The 23,302-nt window shown below is 32.8% G+C and overlaps 3 protein-coding genes across 3 annotated transcripts; 2 read left to right on the top strand and 1 right to left on the bottom strand.

Moving 5' to 3' along the window:
* The first annotated feature begins 1,041 nt into the window (after positions 1-1,041).
* Positions 1,042-6,081, top strand: LOC103484870 (uncharacterized). Its single transcript, XM_008442198.3, has 3 exons — positions 1,042-1,874; positions 2,166-2,353; positions 5,131-6,081. Exons 1-3 carry the CDS (start codon positions 1,238-1,240, stop codon positions 5,806-5,808), a joined length of 1,503 nt encoding a protein of 500 aa, XP_008440420.2. The 5' UTR covers positions 1,042-1,237; the 3' UTR covers positions 5,809-6,081.
* A 57-nt stretch (positions 6,082-6,138) lies between these two features.
* LOC103484871 (ACT domain-containing protein ACR1) lies at positions 6,139-9,224 on the bottom strand. Its single transcript, XM_008442199.3, has 7 exons — positions 8,682-9,224; positions 8,508-8,553; positions 8,165-8,279; positions 7,815-7,882; positions 7,092-7,724; positions 6,787-6,891; positions 6,139-6,710 (listed from the first exon to the last, which is right to left on the bottom strand). The coding sequence occupies exons 1-7, from the start codon at positions 8,756-8,758 to the stop codon at positions 6,324-6,326; spliced, it is 1,431 nt and encodes a 476-aa protein (XP_008440421.2). The 5' UTR covers positions 8,759-9,224; the 3' UTR covers positions 6,139-6,323.
* A 3,745-nt stretch (positions 9,225-12,969) lies between these two features.
* Positions 12,970-14,151, top strand: LOC103484872 (protein PHLOEM PROTEIN 2-LIKE A10-like). Its single transcript, XM_008442200.3, has one exon. It carries the CDS (start codon positions 12,970-12,972, stop codon positions 14,149-14,151), a length of 1,182 nt encoding a protein of 393 aa, XP_008440422.3.
* Positions 14,152-23,302: the final 9,151 nt, after the last annotated feature.

A 23,302-nucleotide genomic window follows, 5' to 3' on the forward strand; every position in this document is an offset into this window, starting at 1 on the left:
AAAAATGGATCTCCACCTTGAAAAAATGCATCATATCTTGAAGAGTTACATCTTGTTAACTTCAAATGCACTGAAATTACCTAAGATTTTACTCAAGAATTACAACCATTCGATGAAAGGTAATATAAGAATTTGTAAAAAGTATTGGGATAAAAGAGGCATGTAAAGATTTTCTCTACATAGTCCACATATATATAAAATCAACGCTAGCTATATCATTCGCACTAGTTGACTTAGTAGTAAATATGTATTTCTAGCTTACACCAAATCTATATTTAAGCCTTAGCTCATATTTTCTATATTTGTTTTAACGTTTGTTTGGATTGATTTTTTTTGAAGTATGTATAAACATTTTTTATTTATAAAAATTTATTTAAATACTTAAAAAACTCACGTGTTTGATAATTTAAACCAATAACTAATTTGAATCAAAATTGATTTTAAATTATTGAATATCAATACTCAAATTAAAATGTAAAAAAAAAAGGATTTTCAACAATTCCAAATTAACCCCCAAAACATTTCTTAATAAATAAGCCGAGTATCATTTTGATCTAAAGCAACCATGCACTCAGTACAATAAAATTGTATGTAAAATTAAATACTATTTTCAAAATTTAAATCAAAACTTCAACGTGAAAGAATATTAGAGACTAGAGAGTTATATTCAAAGCAACTTCTCATTAATACGAGTATCTATTTTTCCCTAAATGTGGCAAGTTTTCCAAATAATTTTAGGCTAGGCTGCTGCAAATTAGTTCAATTGATTTGATTGAACTAACCAAAATTCATTTATAGAAAACAGGGAAACAACAAACGCCGAAGAATACCAATTTGTGGAAATATCCATTGCAAGACAGCATCACAATTCGAAACAGAAAACAAATTATTAAACATCTTATCAAACCGACATAAGGAGAGGGAAATTATTGATCGGCGTTACAATTGGTTTGGGCTGGGTTGATAAGAGAGGCCCACAAATTGTAAAGCCCAACTTGGCCCACGTGCGTCGTTTAATTTCATTAGTTGTTTGTCTAAGTAAATGATGAATGATAGACCAAATGGCTGGCTGCCTGGCTGCCTGGCTGCCTGGCTTTGGATGAAACAAAGAAACTGAAGAACACCATCGAGTAATATCTCTGATTGAGGAAGCTCCTTTCCTTCACTTCCCACTCTCCAAGCTACGATCTTCTTTACTCCACGACTCTTTAACCTTCTCTGCATACAACATTACACCATGGCCTGGTTGGCCAGATCCATTGCAAATTCATTGAAGCTTGACGATGACGATGAAGACGAACCAAATGCCGTTCCCAACCCCAAATCACCGCTCAAATCCGATTCCTTATCTAATCAATACCATCGGACGGAGTCTCCCTCATCGCCGTCGTCTTCGTCTTCGACTCCCACTGCCAGAGGTGTCAAAGAGGATTTGTCTGAGCTCAAGAATACCCTAACCCGCCAATTCTGGGGCGTTGCCTCTTTCCTCGCCCCTCCGCCTGAGCATTCTGCTTCGCATTCTCAACTCTCTGATCTAAAACCTAATGAACCGATTGATAAGTCAACAACCGACAATCCATCTGATTCTAAATTGTCTGAAGAAGATCTAATTGCTGGAATTCGCAGTGATTTCGCGGAAATTAGCGGGAAGTTTAAGACCGGGATCTCGAAGCTTTCCAACACCAAGACCGTTTCTGATATCACCAAGATTGCTTCCAATTTTCTTCAGTTTGGATCAGAGGATTCTTTGGAGAATTATGATGTGGGGAACGCGGTTGGTGTGACAGAGGAGGTTTTGATATTTGTGAGGAATATTGTGCAGCATCCTGAGACCTGGCTGGACTTTCCTCTTCCTTATGACGACGATTCCGACGGTACCTCTCGTTTTTTCTATCTGATACTTCCTCCATTGCTCAAATTGAATGTTTCTTTTTTTCCTGGATATAAATATTTGACGCGCAGTATGGTATTATGTCAATTTATTTTGTAAGTTTAGATTTTGAGTGATCACGGATGTGCTTCTGACAGAATATCTTGAGCTTCTCTTGTTCTTTTACAGCAATTAACTTGTTAATCTTGTTAGTTATCTCTCTTAGATGCATGTATCAGCAGATCCACATATATTTTAAACCAACTAATTTTCTCATCTGATTACTCGTGTATAGATCTTGAGTTATCTGATGCCCAGCAAGAACATGCTCTAGCAGTTGAGCATCTTGTTCCAAGATTGGCTGCTTTGAGGATTGAACTTTGTCCTCAATACATGAGTGAAGATTGCTTTTGGAAGATCTATTTTGTGCTCTTGCATCCTAGACTTAGCAAGCATGATGCTGAAATTTTATCAACATCTCAAGTAAGTTGGTCGCATTCTTATTAAATACCATTATCTTTTGGTGGCGTTGGACCTTGCACTATTCCCGTGTGTGACAGTCATCAGTCAATGGGGTCAATGGGGTGAAAGTGGTCCTCGTATTTCATTATCTATTCTAAGAATTCAAAATTTTGGATGCTTATTACTTATTCCGCAGAGAAACAGTTGTAGTTTTAGTACAAGAAATCCGTAAATTATTTGTGTGTCTATATTCAAAACTAGTTTTCATTGAAAAAAATGAAAAATATGAGAGGGAGAAACAATAAAGGGAAAGCCTAAGACAAGAAGAGTCAGAAAACAAAAATCATCTTAACCTAACCATAAAGCCTTGTTAAGTGTAATAGTTAAGTACATGATGGGCAGGGGAGGGAATATTTTGTGTCTGTGATCGGTGGGACCCTCTTGGTAATTCGGTGATTACCTTACTATTATAGTATGTGAGGTAGAGGAGAAAGACTGTGTTTTGTAGTTCCTTTTGGGAGAGACTCAAGCCTAGGGAATAGCATGGGATGTTCCTCTTCTGTTTTATTTAATGTTCTTCTGGATTTTTAAACTTGATCCACGGATGGAGACGTTGATCCTTGGCTAGGAAATGGAAATATTCCCATCAAATATTCTATAACATCCTTGGTTTTTTATCCACAAAGGGAGATGTTGATCCTTGTGGCTAGGAAGTATTGCTTGTTGTTCATTATTTTTTGAACATGTAGGTGTGAGATGAATTTCAGTTTAATATGGTAGATAGGGATTCTTATTAAGAAAAAAGTTAGATAGGGATGATATTGGAAAATTTGACTTAGAGTATATACTATATTTCAATGATGCAATGACAGTGAAGTATATGTATTCTTCTGTCCGGAGATCACCAGGGAATTATAAAGTGGAAATTGTTTTTTGAATGCATATACCCCTAAGTCAAATGCAAAACCCAAAGTGAAACCCAAAATGTGTCCAACCTACCATTTTTCTACCCCCCCCCCCCCCCCCCCCCCCCGCGGGAAAATTTATTTAGCTTGGATTGAGAGAACAAGTTCTACTTAATGCATGACGGCCAGATATAAGGTGATGGGCCAACAATTTAACAGAGCATGTGGATGATTCCTCTTTCCTGTAATTGCATGATTGATTCCCTGTTCCAAATACTTTTCAAAGCATGCAACAACAAAATCCTCAGACTCAAACAAGGATTATTCCGAAGCTGATATGTGGCTGGCCCATGTATGCCTGATAAGCTGGCAACTAGGCCCATTGATAGTCTGACAGAGAGGTTAGGGAGAAGGAACTAGGCACTACCTTTGAAACAGTTAGAGAAACTCCTTTCCGCAACATATGGATGCCCTCCCCTCGGCTCCAAATGATATCCCCAGAGGACTAAACAGTATGATCCAGGCTTTAAATGGATTTACTCAACCCTTTATTTTCAACTTGAAGCTTAGGTTCCCATCCTAGAGAAATCTAAATCTGGTTTATTTTTAAAATATAGTCCCGTACTGCATTGATCTTCCTTCTGATTTCCAGATTTCTAAGATTTCAATCAGGACCGTCATTATATAAATGACCCAATCTAGAGGGCTTCTCACTGTTAATTAAACAAGGTTAAGTGTCAGATCTGCACATTTGGAACGAAAGGAATCATTGCACTTTCGACGTTAAAGAAATGGACTTTGCCTATTTTTTTACCATCTTTTGTACATTTCTCTGTCTTGGTGTAAATGCTTCATATTTTTGTGATCGCAACCTGACTACTCGTATAGCTCAATGGAATAGCAATATATAATCTCTCATGGCTCTTTTTTTTCTTTTTTAATTTCATCATATCAATGAAATAATGATTAAATGTCTCTCATAAAAAAAGGGTTAAGCTTTCAGATCTTATCTTTCAAAGCTCCGTTTTGTTGTTCTTCCTTTTTTGTCATCTGACTAGGGATGACGTCAAGCATAATTTCATCTCCACACTCCCTTAGCCAAGAGGCTAGCTGGTCCACTAGATATATGTCACCCTTGCCACTTCCATGTAAATAATCGAAGAGTCCAAAACTTTTTAGCATCTTCAGCAGACATGGTATGGTCCTCTTGATGAGGGGACTGTGTTACCTGAAATGGAGATGAAACCCTGATGACAACAACTGATGCTGTACCTTAATCATCTCCCTCAACTTGTCCTTGAGTTGAAAGATGGCAGTTTTTGAGTAGGAGCTTTGCCCATCTTCCTCATAAGTTCACAGCCTCTAATTTAAGAAAGTTTGTTATGGGTCTCTTTAGTAGCTGTTACCTGTCAGGGGAAACAAGTTGCTTTGAACTTTCTCGAGGGTCTCAGATAGCGTTGATAATTTTGTCTGTTGAATGGTCAAATGATTGTTATTGCAAGAATAGTTTGATCATCATCAGCCACTATCCCAACGTGGATATTTTTATATTATACGTGTTTTTCTCATCATCAAGTTGCTGGCCTCGAAATTGGCTGAAGTTTTCTCAGTTGAAAGAAGAAAGCAATGGCCATGATGCTGAAATGTTTGCTTTATTTGTAGTTTATTTTCCTTATTTGTAGAAGTAAATTTTTACTGACTTGGAAAATTTGCTTTCTTACCCTTGCGAGTATTTTGTCATTGTTGGAAGCAATCGGTGTTGGTTTGGGCACTATTTAAGTAATTTTTTTTTCCCAAATATGCATCGGAGGTTTCTGGAATAATCAAAGTTGCAGTTCCTTATTCCGCATAACTAATCAGTAATTCTTTAAACTTATTTGACCGTATTTATAGGTCCTAGAAGCCAGAGCACAATTTCATGAATTACAACAACGAACCAAGGAACATATTGAGCCTCATATATCTAGAAATATCTCTACTAGTTCAAAAGGATCTTCTGATTCATCAAATGAGGAGCTTCTCTCTGTTCCATATAGAGATCAATCTGAACCACCAATTGTTCAGAAATCCCCTGACAGTACAGCTCCTCCCTCAATAGTGACTGATGTTGAGACCGATAAGCATCCAATTAAGAACGTGGAAATCCAAGTTGTAGACAATCCTATCATTGAGGAAATGCCCCTGCAAACCGGTGTTGAACATTCCCATTCTGGTCCTTCCAAAGTTTTTGATGACATAGACGTGGACGATGCAGATGATTGGTTGAAAGAGGAGACTCTTGAGATTGATGGCGACAGTGGAACTAACATCCCTATTGGGAACGACGAGGATGTATCCTTTAGCGATCTTGAGGACGATGATCAGGAGATGCCGGCATATCATAAGAAGGGTACATCGGGCTCTGACTCCTCAACTAAAGATTCCCGAGATTGGGTTCAGCTTAGCCGAACTTCTGGCGATTCAGACAAGGACATGAACACCGTAGAGACTAAGCATGCTGGATCCAGCCAGGTAGGCACCCGCAAGGAATCAAGTGACTGGCTTAATGTCGATGACATTGATTCAATGTGACAATAACTCCATTAATCTCTTCAATCCGTCTATCTTCAAAGAATTTTATCTCATTCTCTCCAATGTATATCATCAATGTGTTTTCTCTATATGAATTGAGCGTTTTGCGTTTGGAAACTACGTCATGATATCTCTGTATATAGAAAAACTTGTAAAACACAACATTCATTTACATGCAAATAACGGATGGCTTTGTAGTAATTACCATTGCGTCATTCTGTATTTGTAATTTGTTGAGCCCATTTATAAGACCGTTCTACTATTATTGTCCGATTTTTTCCTTCCTTTTACTTGTTTGCATACAACCCATTTGCTTGCCAATTTTCAAGGTATTTGAAATTATAGTGACTACCTCAATTTCATTTTTGCTTATATCATTCAGATAAGATAGACTTATGCTATCGGCTAAAACAGATATAGTTCACAACTAATCTTTCTAGCGATTAACCTTACAACACTTTCTGTACAACCTTATTTTACGAGACATACATCCAAAAAAAGAATCCCTTCCCTCCTTACGATTTAATAGAGCCAAAGTTAGTTGAAAGGCGTTCAAGTTGAGACCACAACAAGTTGCCTAATGAAAATCTTGGCTTATCTTCAACTTCAGTTACTTTTGTCCCATGATTTGCTCTTGAAGAGGAGGCTCGATCATCCCAATTTGGAGGTCCTTGAACTACAGCAATTGATCCTCCAATCTCTTTAAGCACCAAGTCCAGTATATGTGGGTCCACATCTTTATCATGCCCCGATGCATCTGTGATGAAAATGGACCCAATAGCTGTCTTGCCATTGGTTCCAACATCGATGGTCGAAATCGAAAAACCGTTCTCACGAAATACCCGTGTGATATCTGATAACAATCCCACTCGGTCTAAAGCGCAGAGTTCCAACCTCAATCCCTGTAATGTAGTCCATTTTGTTGATGTTAAACTAACATATAAGATGGTGATAGCAAGAGTTTTGAAGGAGGCATACATGTGAAACCCTTCTTTCTATGGCTGCAACAAGGGCTTGTAAAAGCCTTTTCCTTTCACTATCTGAATCTAAGATACAACCGCCTTTATGCCTAATAAAATACTCCTGCCATTTTGAACACAAAGACAAAGTTGCATCAGCCACACCACGCACACAACTTGACAATTTTTGGACCAAAACAAAAGCCAACTTGGATTGGAAATGGCATATGAACTTAGGGAAGCACAAAGTAATCTCAATATGCACAACTAGTTGCAACATTCACATATTCTAGAGCATTACAAACAGAAAGACAAAAATCGCACCTGATCAGCCACAGTTCCATTTGAACTCACTGCAGCATGAAACACCACGTACTGTAAGTCGGTGAGAGCACAGATCGTGTCGAACAACAGCTTCGGACGATCACGACTTTTGATATTGATAATCGAATATCCTTTCTCCTTACAACTCTCTATCCTTACATGTGTATGAGTGCAACTCATTTTACACGGTTTGCTATCTTCGTGACACCGACACTGCTCGTAGTCGCCATTGGCATACATCAGCTGGTGGAGCCGCCGCTCGGGATGGGTCTGTCCAGCCGATGGAGCTGTCAACTTCACGCTACTTGTTTCCCCCTGCCCATTATGGGCGTCAACCACGTTCTCAAGTTGCTCTTGCACATGGGCCAGCCGTTTTGGATCCTTTATCATTCCACCATTCCAACCTTCTTCCATGTAGATAATGGAGGCTGCCTTTTTATGGTGGGTCCATGCCACGGCCGCTGTGACGTTACAGCCCAATTCAACCAGTACGGCGAATATCTCCGACAAGAGACCTGGCCTATCAATTCCGGTGATCTCCGCTGCCGTGTGCTCTGATGACAACAATTCTTTTCCTGTATTGCACATTCTCACTTTTCTTGATGACCCTTCTTTCCTACTTGCACATAATGCCTGTAAGTGCATAGTGTTTGAGTATACATTATAATTTCTCTATTAATTAAGCATAGTTTAGGAAGTTCAAAAGAAACACTAAAAAGAGACCTGCTTGATGTAATGGATAAGACTTTCATCCGTGAGTTTATTTCCAAACTGATCTGTCACGTGGAAAACTGCAGCACCATACATATGTATAACCACAACCCATTACAAATCAGCTTCCATTATAATAAAATCACATTAATAATCATTTCATCTTTTTGGGAAATTTCGAGTCTCCTTCCTCTAAATAGTACTATAGAAGTTGTTATCTGATAAGTCAGATTCCATTCATCTTAGTGCAGGAATTATTATATATTTGCTTTTGGTTAATAATAGTTTTAATCAACCAATTAGAACATAAAACAAGTATAATTAAGTGGGATAAGATTGTATTAATGTGAATAGGTACTGACCGTCCATTAACCACCCTCCATCTGAAGAAATGTAAGATTTGGAGATAACAAGGTCAAGATCCGTCAAAACCTGAACCATCTCAAGTAGAATTCCATGTTTGTTTGCACTATCAACCTGTCAAATAAAAATAAAACAAACAAAACCCCTAAAATTCTTAACTTAAAGATTAAAACTTTTCAAAGTCTTAGCTAAAAGACAATGAATGAATGAATGAATTCAAAAGGGTGATCCTAAAATTCTATCTCTGTTATAGATGAGATATATATTAAATAGCAGCAATGGAAAGGGAAGAATATGATCAACATAAATTAAAAGAAGAAATTGAGAAGAAAAGGACTGAACCTTCACAAGGGTACAATCTTGAAAGGTATCATTATCAATGCAAACTCTGCAAAAAGGCAAAAAAAAGAAAGAAAAAAGAAAAACCCCAATTGAGAGAAAATTTAGAAGCAAAGACGGGTGGGTAAAGAAATGAAAAAAGATGAAAGATTGACGTGTGTGTGTTTTTATTTAAACCTGGGAGGGTAAATTCTTTCAATGAGTAATTCCAACTGGGGATCCACATAATAAGGCTGATAATACATAGTTTCCATATCCTCTGTTTTTTCACTTTAAAAAACAGAGAGATGTTTTATAGATGGAGATGGAAGGCATTTATGGAATGGCGATGGACGAACGAAAGTAAAACGAAATGAACAGAAGAAAGAGAGAAGACGAGAAGGGTATTTTTTTTGGTTACTATGAATAGAAAGAAGAAAGGGAAAATAGTTTTGGCGGCAACAGAATTGAGGGCAGTTGTATAATGTAAGATAGATGGAGCAGCTGCTTTTGAGTTTGATAAGGTTTAAAAAAAGAAAAGAAGAAGAAGAAGAAGAAGTAGAAGAAAATTGAAAACGTGAAGAAGTAGTTTCATTGGCGGGTTGCCACGTCGGCAAAGGCGTGGCGGAAGAGGGTGGGTGGTTTCCATGCTGTCCAATGGCGGCGGCTGCCTGGAGGAAAAGGTTGCCACGTGTCCGTCATAACAAAATGGAAAAGCAAGAAAGGAAGGAAGGAAGGAAGGAAGGAAGGATGTGTGTTTGGAATTTGGTATTTTCCTTCGTACCTAAGCTATCGGACGGCTTCAAATTAAATCGTTTCATTTTCTATGGATCTAAAAATACGATTCATACAAATAGTTTTTAGATTCATTCTCTCTTCCACCGTTCTCTTCTCCACCTCCAATTTAATGAAATTTGTAATATTGAGTTAACTTAGGGGAAAAAATTAATTAATTTTGCCTTCCTAAACTAATCTAATCCAGGTGTATCAATATTAATCCTTAATTTTCAATTCATCAAATTGTATTTAGAATGAAGATAAATTTTATAATTTTAATACTTTAATAATTTGTTGCTCCATATATCGTTGAAAAAGTCTTTTCTTTTTCTTTCTAATTGTACAATACGAAATCCACAACAACAATCTTAGAAAATGACATAAAAAAAGTTGTATAATATAAATTTTTGCATTTCTTATAAATCAAATAGATGCCATAGAAATTGATACAAATTGATGATTGATACCAAAATCAAATGCTTGAATTTAGAAATAGATGGAAGGAAATTGAAATAGTTGGTGTATGGTTGAAAGGATTGAGTGTAGGATAGATATAATGTTTCTGTGGGGGTCCTAAGTAATGGTTTATCCAATAATTAGAAGTTGTTGTTGGGTTGGCGTGGTCTTAATCATATATTGTTGCACGCTTCGCCGCCTCTTACAGCAATCGGAAGTCAAACTCAAGATGGAAACTTCTTTGGCATATCTATTTGATTCAATGCTGAGTTGGCCTTTCTTAACAAACAAAAATGTTTATGAATATCCATATCCTCTTTTTCTTCTTTACATTCATTTTCAATCAAATGACTTCTATCTTTCCACTTCTATTCTTTCTATCTATTCTTCATTTCATACATCATTCTGAAAACGTGAGATTCAAACAAAAACAGAATTGTGTAAGTAATATTTGTAACAGTGGCTCTATGTTATGTAATAAGTAAATTGAAAAAATGTTTTAAAAAAATATTAATAACTTCCGAGAATAATTAATTTAATATGTATTACAATTGTTCTATACGAGCTTTCATGTTTTGAAATCCATTCATAATAAATTTACTATCTTTTGGATTGATTTCTTAATAAGATCTATAAGAATCAAGTATATATTTCTCTATATTGATATGTTTACTTTACAAAATTAGTGTTAAACAATATAAGTATTATGATTTATCACATATACTGAAAAATATAAAAACTAAAAAAATTGAAAAGAATTCATTGATATGATACGTATATTCTAACGATGAACAAATTGTCCTATAGTCTTTAATTTTGAAATTAAATAAAATAAATATATACATAAGTAATGTAAATGTGAATTTAAAAATTGTATTAGAAAAAATTAAAGAAAAAATGAATAATAATAAAGAAGCCACGACCAAAGGGTTGTAAGAGTGGAACACAAGCATAGCACTACAAACATACTATGTTTAAAATAAAACATTATTTAATATATATTGTAATATGACACTTCAGAATTAATATTAAAATAAAATAACCGATAATGTGATGGGACACGTGCCCCGCTGACCCCTAAGTAAATTCGTCGGTGTTTTGTAATATATCCGAACAAGATTGGATTTCAATTTCTTTTTTCTTTCTCTTTTTAGTTTAAGATATAGATTTGAACCTACAATTTCTTGGATTTCGACATAAATTCATGTCAGTTGAATTAAATTATTGTCTAATATATTATTTTTAAAAAAATTAAATAAAAAATAATATTATTATTCACGAATCATTGAAAACAGTAAAGTTTTGAGTTTTGGAGGTTGAAGTTGGGTGGGTAAAATTAGCAACTCTTGGATATCTATTTTATCAAACACTTGCCTATATTTAAGGCATAATCATAATATTTCATAGGTTCTTATATGCACTTTGAAACACCCACATTTACTGACCTCAGTATCATCTAAACTTTAATTCATTGATTACAATTTTTTAAAATAAAACTTGTGATCCGATTTGCTTTTTAATAATTTAATTTTAATTGTTTAATATATAAACAATCATCAACGGTTAATACAAATATTAAAAGTTAGTCCAATGGTACCATTTGTATTTCAAAAAACTAGATTCAACATATGCTATTTTTTTTTTTCAAGTTATTCTTATCAAATTAAAAAACTCCCCTTAACAAAGTTTCTAAACCCACCACTGCAGGTAAGTCATAAGTTATATATATATATATATGCAAACCTTCTTTTATCAAATATTATTGCAAGTTTTATGCATATTTACACTTTTATATTTATTTTAAATTTATAAATTAGGTTTAATTAACTTTAAATAAACGAAAATAAACATGATATTATTTATTGTTTGAAGTCATTTATGTTGAAGAAAAAAAACCCATACGATACACACAGATACATACATACTGTTTCTAAACCCTTAAAAAATAAAAAAATAAAAAATCTTCACCACGAAAAGAAGAAAACAAATGATAAAAATAGTAAGAAAAGATTATTTTTCACCTGGCTATCTTTTTTATAAGTGCAAACAAATTTTAATGAAATAAAATACACAATGTAACAATGGGTTAACTCATCTTAGATCAAAGTGTGACCCAATTCCATCCATCCCCTTTCCCATTAGATTGAATACGAAAGAACCTTTTGATAGTTGGAATGGCCCTTGAGCTTCCTCATTTGCGTCACATTTGGATTGTTCATCGGGCCAGACTATTTTGCTTATCTATTGGACCAATAGGATAACTTTCATATATAAAATGAAACAATTCTTTTTAAAAAACTTCCTTTCAAAATGTATTTAGATTTACCATAGTCTAAATTTCATATGAAGAATAGAAGTCCATAAGTTAGTCCATGGATTGAGCTATTAAAGGTTGGATCACCCCCTAACGAAGTCAACATCCTAGAGCTAGCTGGAGTTTAGATCTTCACATCTCAAGATATATCTATCCCAAAATGAATGGGAGATGTGTACATTCAATTGAATGAAAAACTAAATTATCTCTTCGTTATAAAAAAAGAAAAAAAAAGTAATAAATAGATTCACTCTGATCCATCACACATTGAATTTTGGACCGACTTTAGAATTATATTTATATAGAGAGTATCCAGGAAGATTGAAAATTGAATCTTCATCACTCCTCATGCATTCATATCATCATAAAAAGAAGAAAACAAATATAAAATAACGCGTAAATAACAAAAACGGTAATATTATATTAATAAAAAAAAAAGGAAAAAAAGAAGTTAATAATATTGTCATCATAAATGAAAAATAATAAAAGAAATGTCAGAAGAGAAGAATCGAGTAAATAGTAGTAGTAGAAGATAAGTCGCAATCAAAGGCCCACTAAACTTGGCCCATCGTGAAACCAAGCCCATACTTCCACGTGGCACCATACTGCCATAATTAATAATAATATCTAACTCAATCACACTTTTTTGTTTCCCCCTCTTCTTAGGGCGGTGCTTCTCCACTTCCCTCCCCACTTTAATTACTTCACTAATAACTAACTTTAACTTTAACTTTCTCTTTTTCTCTTACTACTAACATTAAATGAGTAATTAGTTTATTATCCATTTACCCGGTCAACTTGTCACGTGTCATGTCCACCTCTACACTTATGGATATAGTTTACATTTCATTTCTTCTTATTCATCTTAAACCTTAACAACGCCTTCCCTTCATCGACTCAACTCCCATCAAATGGATTGAATTTCTTCCGATGAGGGATATGGATAAGGATTTTAAAGTTTCCCGTCGGAGGACTAATTGGATTCTTCTAATGGCAGCTCTTGGATTTACCGGCTACTCTGCTTACACGGTTTATCACCTACCTTCAATCGCTCGAAAGAGAGCTAAGATTTCCAAATTTTTCGCGGCTTTATCTTCTGCTGCCACAGCATTTTCCGATTCCGCTGACTGTGTCGCTACTGTTTCTAAAGATTTAAAGGAGTTTCTTCATTCCGATTCCGACGAAATCCCTCAGAGTTTAAAGCAAATCTCTAAACTCGCCCGATCTGACGAGATCTCCGATTCTTTAACTCGTCTCTCCAAGGCCATAACTGTGGGAGTTTTGCGAGGTTACGACCAGTACTCCCGAGGCGGCGAGAAGGAGAAGGAGAAGGAGAAGGAGAAGGAGAAGGAGAATGAGAATGAGAAATCGAGTGATTTTACGGATAGAATTGTGGAGAAGCTTTGCAGTGAACCTGGGTGTGGGTTTGTTTCTGTTGTAGTTGGGAGTTTCGCTAGAAATTTAGTGATGGCGTTAATGGAGGGGAGTAAATCTGGGAGTAGTTTAGTGGAGAGATGGATGATGGGAGTGGTATTCGATGAAAAAGGCCGGGAATTAATCGGGGAGTTAATTAGAATGTTCGTGAGCTCGGCGATATCGGTTTATCTTGAGAAGACAATGGAAATCAACACGTTCGATCAAATATTCTCGGGGCTAACAAATCCGAAGCACGAAAAAGAAATGAGAGAGATGTTGGTTTCTATTTCCAACGGTGCAGTGAAGACATTGATTAGAACATCCCATCAAGTGCTATTGGGCCAAGGCCCAGGTAAAAAAGTAGAGGAGTTTGAGGATATGGAAATGGGCCATAAGCCCAAAATGGAAATTGGAAAACGGCCCAGAAATGGAGGGTCCGGGTGGGGGAAGAACGAGAAAGTGATAGTGAATTTGACGGGGAGGATGACATTTGAAATGGTGAGATCGTTTATAGAAGTATTGTTGGAGAAGATATATGAAGGAATGAAACGAAGTGTGGATATAGTGAATGAGGAAGTGATTGAGAGAGGGCTGGAAATTGTAAGGTATGTAGCTTCAAAAACCTCTGTAATTGCTACTATTTGTCTCTCCTTATGCTTCCATGTTCTTGACACAACAAGTTCATGGTTCTTGCTGGCATATTAGATTCTTTCTTTCTTTCTTTCTTTTCTTTTCTTTTGGCCTGAAATTGCTGTTTGGATTTCAGGTTTTTTATTTTTGGAAAATGGGTTTTATCCATTTGTTGAATTATCTGTACATAGTGTGGATTTTTTTTCTTCTTTTGGGCGTGGTTCTTTTTAATGTATGGGAACTATATGTCTGACTGTTGAGTCAGAGTCAAAGTAAGCAAATTGAAGTTTTTATATGGTCTTCAACCCTTTTCACTTTTACCTCTGCCTTGTTGTGTTGTATGTCAATTTTTTTGTTTTTTGTTTGCTTGGATTTTATTATGTGGCTTATACTGTTTATTACGTTATAATTGCATATTAATGCCGTTGAAATTTCAATAAGAAAATAATCATGCATATTGAAAATTAAATCCCACAAATGAAAAATGTAGCTAATTAGAACACTAAAATTTGACAAGTGGATAAGTAGCAACGTAAATAACAATGGAATTGTTTGGTAAGTAGCAACATAGTTACCTATAATAAGTTTATGTAAGCCACAAAACTAAGCCTTTAAATAATACATGAATTGAAAGAGAATTCATAAATGGCAGTTTTGAATTTTTTGAACAGAGTAATCATTATTTCATTTACTTCAGCGTCCAATTTGAATGCAAAATAATGCTTTCCTTTTTTTCTTTTTCTTTTTTTAACTTAAAAAAGAACAAGGAGGAACAAACAAACAGACAAAAAAGGTTATATCATTTTGTTTGGAATACAATTAAATATCATTAACTAATTTGATTTTTCAAGGGATACTTTCAAATAAGCAATGAACAAATTTATTTATAAATATAGTATAAATTTACGGAATAGATCGTCATTAAAATTTTGTTATATTCATAAAATATTTTTAAAATTTTAATATTCAAAACAGTTTTTTATATAGTCATTTTTTTTATTATTTTAAAAATAATCAACATGTTATTTGTGACGTATTTAATTTTTACTCATGCATAAATTGTATATATGTTAATCATATATAATATAAAAGGAGAATTATTGAAAACGGTAAAATGAATAAACTATTTATGTTTTATGGAAGAACCAAATTTAATGAGTTTGTGTTCTTTAGTGATTTTTCTTTTTTTTGTTAAAGCGTAAATAATTTGTATTTTTTTTATTCTTGAAAAAAAAAACCGTATATAAAATTTAAATATAATTGAAATGATTTTAGATGTATAAATTTTAAAATTTGAGCTAGTATTTAATTTTGATTATTTGGCCAACTAACAGTAACAATAAGTAATGCAAAAACAAGCAACAATTTGGCCAAAAAAAACTCTAGGGACAAATGCATGATTGGTTACGTGGGTAGCAAAATTTCCTTCTCACGTCAAATTCTTTGCTATTCTTTACCTATCAAATTTAGCCCTTACGAAGTTATAAATTTGTCTTTTCTTAAAAAAATTAAAAAAAAATTAAGTTTTGATTGATGTACAAATTGTGCGTTGAAAATTTGTCAAATTTCACTAATTTGAACAAAAGTTTAATTCAATCTATGGTTTTTGTTTGAGTTAAGTTGGGACATTTGATTGTTAAGATTTCTATTTCAAATCGGTACATGTATATGTATACACCAATAATATGCTATCGTTATTTCAAAATGGTAAATAAAAATTGAGTTCCTGGGTGTTTGAAGTATAGAGAGAGGAATGATATTTGCTTGTATTATTTTGAGTCAAATTTAAATCATATTAATGATATTTTCGAGTTTTTGTATTATTATTATTTTTTTCATTTGGTGGAAGAGTATTTTGGACGATGAGGTGAACTAGTGAAAGGTGAATTTCTTTCATTTTTTTCAATTCCTTACCTAACATAGATCTCTCACTATTACTAGTCCATCACGCGTATAGAAAAGGATGGGAAGTTCGTCGAATACTCAAAATGGATGTTTCTTTTGTCGATGTCCAACTTTTTCTTTCAATCTTTGCAAAGTTACTTTTTGATGCTAGAATTTGAAGGGATCATAAAATTGAAATTTTAAAATGGAAACTCATGAAAAAAAATTTGAAGAAAAATTTAATTATTTATTTCTTTCAACTAATTGTATTTTTTGTCTTTTCTTTTTGTGTTAACTTTTGTATGTGTTTGTTGTGCAGTGGAAGTAGTCAACCACTAACTACCCATTAATCTCGGTAACACCTACTTAAATCATCAAAATTATGAGAGAAAAAAACTCAAAAGATAATACAACTTAATTAAAACGAAGTTTTAGGTGGATTTTAAATGCCCCCACCCCCTAACCTTTTTATTTTCCATTCCAAAAGAAGTCCGAATTGATATACGAATTCCAATATTATTATTATTCCCGAAGTAAACAGTATAATCTGTAATTTACCACAATGAGAACACACAATCAACTCCATTAAATTGGATTTAATGCTTTATAAAAGAGCTCCTCCTTCCTTCACCATATGTACTTTAATTTGTACGCCAACCGACATGAAAAATTAGATTTTAGGTCAAGGTGATGATGATCACAAAAAACCATGCGATATGACCAATTCCCAAGTAACAAAACAAAACTATTGGGTGCCAAATTTTGTGGTTGGCGACATGTCGTTAAGGGTCCGACGTTCTATATTTAATTTTTTTTAATTTTCTTCTACACACATTAAAATTCTTATTCAAAGAGCTGCATTGAATGAAGCTTTTATTGTTAAAATTATGTCATGCAGAAATCCATGACGATGTTAACTACTATTTTTCAAGAAGATAAACATAATCAAAATCACCACATTAATTTTTCCGGCGGAAAAGTCAACATTTCAACGTTGTACGGCTTCTTTCCAACTTGATTTCCTTTTTTTTTTTTAAAAAAAAGAAAATTTCTAATTCTAATCAAAATTTCAAAGTTAAAGTACGTAGTTCCCTAATCAAAAAATTTTTTAAGAAAAAAGAAATTAGACAGCAAAATTAAATAAATAAAGAATATTTTGTAATGTTTTTAATTAATTTAAACTTTAAAAAATTGTTTTCTAAAACGTTTGTAATATTCAATGTGTTCTTGGATTAACCTAAAAATTTAATTTGATAAGCACAAGTAAATTTAATGTCATATTCTAACTAACACCATAAGGCAGAAAGAGCCTTAAAACACGTATATATATATATATGTTAATTAATTGTCCAAATCTCAAACATAGGGTAGGAAAGAGTGGTCTAAGATATGTTGATATTTTAAATTAATTAATTAAGAAAACAAACTTTGAATTAATTAATTAATGTGCTCCAAATATATTAAAATATTGAGCAACTTAGGAAACTGGGTTGACTTGTGTATGGAATGTGGAGACACCTTTTTGTTGCACTTGGGATTGTGGCTTTGGTTAGGTACAAGGGCATTACATGAAATTTATATTAAATATATAAGGTTTTGGGATTAATTGCTTAATCATCCAATTTCCATATGTTTTTCCACATAAAAAAAACCCCCCAAATTCCATAAAGGCAACCAAATTTTCAATCAACATGTCCATATACCATATAGTTAATTTATAGAAAATTGGAACTAAATTGTGTTCCAACCATGAAAAACTAAACTATATCAATTATAATGTTATATTGGGATTAGTCGGCCAAGAGTTCTTGATTAGCACGATGGATATTCGTTGGATTTTGCTGTGTTCCAATTTATTTATTTAAAGAGATCTTGAATTTTTTTTTTCTAGTTTATAGTTTTGCACCTTGTCAAATGCATACACACATGACAGACACATTGGACGGCCATAATCCATTGGATAACAATTTAAGTTTGGATTGATAACATTTAGATTTTATTTCATTGTTTTAATATACTTAATTTTTGAATTTTTGAAAACTAGAATTAACTAATACATAATATTCTTTTTTATTTAGTTTAAGAATTCAAATGTAACAAATGGTTTAAGAAAATTTCTAATACTTGAGTTGTATAAATTTTTGTTCATACCATATCTATTTATTTTAATTGTCATATTAACAAGCTGTAAATATGGTGTGGGTCCTTGCGTAGTTAAGAGTACTTATGAAGAATTTTTTTTTAGTTTGAACATATTTTCGTAGTATTATAAATTACAAAACAGCTTGGATTAAAATTTGAGTAGTGTAGTGTAATTTTGAATTTGAAAATAGGAATTTAGGAAAGTAGTTATGGATAAAGGTTGGCGCACCGAGAGACATAGGTCATGGGTGGGAGTTACGTTGAATGATGGTCAAAGCAGGCCCCCTCCCATATTTGCCTTTATTCATACTCTCATGTTTTAATTGCTTTTTATATATATGATCCCTTTTTTAATATCACATCAACTTTGGATTTTAATTTCTATAAGAAAGATTTGCGGCCCCAAGGGACCATCTTTACTTTAATTTCTTCTCCTCTACGGCCCTTCTCCCTATTAATTCTCCCTTTCCAAACCCTAACTTTATAATAATTGCCTGCATGGTCCTAGCTAGCTTCCCCTAAATGATTAAATTCCCTTTTCACACACATTTCATATATACAACTTTAATTTGAGAAAGAAATAAAAAATCAAAGCTAACTCATTCGTCCAATATCTTTAAAAATAAAACAAAGAGAATATATGATTGATTAATCGATTAACTTCAAAATTATGGCTTATGCTTTTGTGTATACACATAATCTAAGTGAGCAGCTAGAGTTCTTCTCATCAAACACTCTTCTTCGCCAACTCCATCGCAATTCTCGTCCGTCATCTCACCATCACTTTGTTTTGATTCCCCGGCCAACCCCTAAAAACCAAAATAAACAACACCGTATTCAATTTTGTTTGAAAACACCACCCTACAATAGGTAAGTTGTATATGATCAGACTAAATTATTATCGAAAACCTGATAGATTAGGATAAGTTTAATTACCTGACTCGGGATTGCTGTGGGGGCTGCGGGAGCCGGGCGAGCAGCATAAGCGAGCGGGCGGTAGAGGTGGAGGAGGAGGAGGAGGATGAAGAGAAAGGAGAAGAATTTAGAAGGCATGAGTATATAGTGGATTTGATTAGTTGGATAAAATGAAACGGTAAAGAGAGGGTAATGAAAGAAGTTGGTATAAATAAGAGAGGAAAAAGGAGAAGATTGGGTGTGAACTTGAGAAGGTGCTGCCTTAGACTTTGGTAGAAGTAGTAGCAGCAGATCGTGGACCAAAATTTATATAAATGGAATTTATATCAAACATCACAACGAGCACAATAAAAAGAAGAATGAAGGGTGGACGTGAAAGTTGACATTTCCATAAAAATATTATTTGTCTATTACTAATTAATTAATAATTATATATCAGACTAAATTTCATAAAATTAAAAAAAGGAAAAAGCTAGCACCGAAATTAAATATATATTCTAATTTTGGTTTTGTTAGATTTGGCTATTTGATTAATTTTAATAACAGTTATAGTTTATCCCTAAATTGTGGTTTCTTTTTCAGATTTTTTCCTTTTTTTGGGTCGAGTGCTGGAACAACTCATAAATCTAAACATTAGAATCAATTAATTGGTGCGTTTGAAATACTTTAATTTCAGTGATTATCCTAAAAATAAATTATTTAAATTTTTTTTGAAATATTCGACGAACCTCGATACATCTTAAACCATTTTACTGAAATAAAATGCGAGTTTTTTTTTTTTTTTTTTTTTTAAATATATTTTTTTAGTTCAATCAAAACGAGTCCTAAGTTGAACCAAATATGCCTAATTGAATCAAATATGCCTAATCGAATCGATTTGGTCTAATCACTTTTAATTAACCATTCTTCTTCTTCCTCGTATGAGGCTCCCAGTGAAGGGATATCAGAGGTTTGATATCGAAAAACTACCCTTTTCTTTAACATATATTTTGATTTTGGGATATTCTTTTAATCTACGGTTTAGGGAGTGAGTTTAAGCCCACTAGGATTGGAAAAAAACATATAGAGATTTATTGATTATTGGTGGTCAAGATTTTGGAGATAAAGCATAACCGAAAGGTCAAAATCCTGATCATCTTAAACAGAATTATTATAGACGTAATCTCTACACATAATTGAAGACAGATACTCTTATATGGTGGTAATTAATTTTAAGTTACAATTTTTCATCTTTAATTACTTAAAACTTTTATTATTGATCCGTGCAGTTGGAAGTTTATTATTGAAATGTCTAGAATTTATAATTGGTCAAATATGAAGTCACGTCCTCAACATATAATTATCATAGTTATATTATTTATATGTCTGAGTTTAGAGTTTTGAGAAATGTATTATATAAACTCTCTAATTTTACATGATCAATTGATCATTGCTTATCTTTTTATTTGTGGATGTATTTAATACAACGGTCAGTAAACTTTGAATCTTTATGTTATATTTTTCTTTATTGTTTATATTTTTCTATTTATTTTTATTTATCAATTTCGTAATAAAGTCATGATATTTATATTTGGGGTAATGCACAAATATAAGCGAGAGGCTCTTTAGATGGTAAAGGAATATTTTGTGATTATTATTATTCATTATTCATAAAAATACACATAACAATTTATTTATAGTAAATTGTGTATATGGTCCCTATACTATACGAAGCTAACTGTATCTTCACTTGGACAAATCTAATGAATTTTCAAATTTATCAAAGGTGGAAAATAAAATTCTAATTCTTATTTTCTAGATTTTATTGGCTCTATATATCTACATGCTGAGGCTTGTTTTAAGTCATGATGACATATACAAATTAAGTATTGAAAAATATAATTGATTTTGGTCTATTTGAATTTGAGGAATAAGGTGACATGCCCATCATTAAAATTATGAAGAAGAAGAAGAAGAAAATCAACCCTTCAATTTTCAAGGCAGTGTGATGGAATTTTTAACATTCTATTAAGGAGAGAGGTCCTTTAATTTCATTGACTACTCACACCAAGTAAAATAGCAAAACTTCTTTTATTTGACCAATCAAATATGAACATTAATCTTAGCAACTTTTGTTTTTAGAAAAATATATGATTGGAATCAATAGGTACACCGAACATTCTTAAAGTTGCATCCATTTTTTGGTCTATCTTAGTGGCTCAACCATATGTTATAATTGTGGCAAACTTTTCATTTTTCAACATCTTTTTGGCATTTTATTCGATTTGTGGCTGAATTGGTGTTGCAAAAATTGATCCACTCACATAGGAGACAAGTATTGCTAATTGAAAAATGATGTTGCATTTTCCAATTTATTATTTTTCGATATTTTTGTCCCTATTACTAAAATTATAGTATAGATTCTTTATCAACTTGTTGACATTTTTATTGATATTAATACACATAATTTATCTTTTTTGGGCCAGTACATGATATATCGACATCGGAGGTTAAAACATAATAAATATCTTTAAGTAGTTTAACCAACCATAAAAATAGTTGTATATTAATATAAATATACTTTAAAACTTTTTATCGATACTCTATCCATTACTTTCATCAACTCCTATTTTAGGTGTGCAGAGTAGGGTTCCAAGCTCCAAGAAACCATATATATGGAAATGAATTTCACATCATGCATTCTTGAAGATGAGGGGAGAAAAATAGATCTCCTAACTATATAATAATGATCTTTCTGAAATCTATTCATTTAGTCAAAAGAGAAAGGAGTTAAAAAAAAAAAAATAGAAAAAGGGATATGTTGAAAATTTTAGTGGATTTATTTGGTTGAATAGATTGTGTATGAAATAGCTAGTGGGGCTTGTCATGAGCAGTGCACCACCAGCCAACCTTTAATAATTATAACAACTTTACATTCTAAAATATTCTCTAATTACTAATATTTTCAGACTCCTGTTTTTTTGTATCCTTCAAAAGAAACAACAAAATTACTATTTATTATATAAATGTGTGACCAACAAATGCGTGGGACAAAGGTGTTTATGTGTGAAAATCTTAAGAAGGTAAGTGTAGGCAGGGAATATACACCGATTCATAAATAAAATATACTTGTCTCATTAATTAAATTCGTTAGGTTAAACTATAGCTTTAATCTGAAAAAAAAAAACGCAAGTTTTCAAAAATTTAGAATACTAACTAATTGTGATTACTCTACATAAGTGTGAATGCAATTAGTTAAAACATTAACCTAATTGGAACTTGGTGGAGGGTTTGCTGCATTTTTTTGTTTAAAGATTGATAGTTTGAAATCTACCCTTTAAGAACAATAGTGTGACAAATGTTGGATAAATTAGAGTGATAAAGTTTAACGAACGAAAATAAAAATAAATCCAACGAGTTATATTTATTATACATACTTGAAGTTAGTTGAAGTAATGTTTTTGTTTGTCCCGAGACTACATCTAACTTGACTATATCGACTAAGGATAAAAGATTTATTTGTTTATTTATTTTATTTTCTTTGTTAGGAAAATAAAAATTCAAAGAGTGAAGCATATTTGTTTACATGAATCAAAAGTTGAGATGTATAGAACAAAAAATTAAATTTCAAAGATCCTTTTCTTTGAAACCGTTATAACTGCGGCCGCAGTCAATATGAAATCTCTCTTTTTGTGATCAAAGCTGTAATAATAATTAAAATAAATTAAAGTAGAAAAACAATTAAAAATTAAATTAAAAGGTGAAGAAAGAAGGCAAAGGAAAGAGAAACATAAAGAATCAATAATATCGTAATTTGCTTCAAGAACAAGATATGCCTCTGCCCTCACTTTGTCTGATTAAATCTTTTGATGATGTAAAAAATACATCACACTAATTTCAAATATATAATGTTTCTCCCAGTGAAATACAACAAATCCGACAAAATTATTATTCGGTTGTTCAAGTCTTTCTTTTCCTTTATTGTTGTAAACAATAAACCCAAAACAAAATACTGATTAGAGCAAAACTTGGATTTCTTATTTTAAAGAAAAACAAACACAAACAGAATTAAAGGTGTCAGTGTTTGTGTGTAATGTGTACAGATTCAACATGGATTAGTGATGTTTTTTTATTTTCACATTCCGTGTGAGATTTGGAAGCATATTATTGTGGGATCCAGGAGAGAAAATGTGTTGCATAAGATGACAGAATTTCCTAAGAAACTTTTCTTTTTGTCAAAGTTTTTTTGGAGAAAATGTTGGGTTAATAATCATATGATTCCAAAAGGGGCTGAGTGCGCATTTGA

The sequence above is a fragment of the Cucumis melo genome, chromosome 8 (genome assembly GCF_025177605.1).
Source record: "Cucumis melo cultivar AY chromosome 8, USDA_Cmelo_AY_1.0, whole genome shotgun sequence".
NCBI lineage: Eukaryota > Viridiplantae > Streptophyta > Magnoliopsida > Cucurbitales > Cucurbitaceae > Cucumis > Cucumis melo.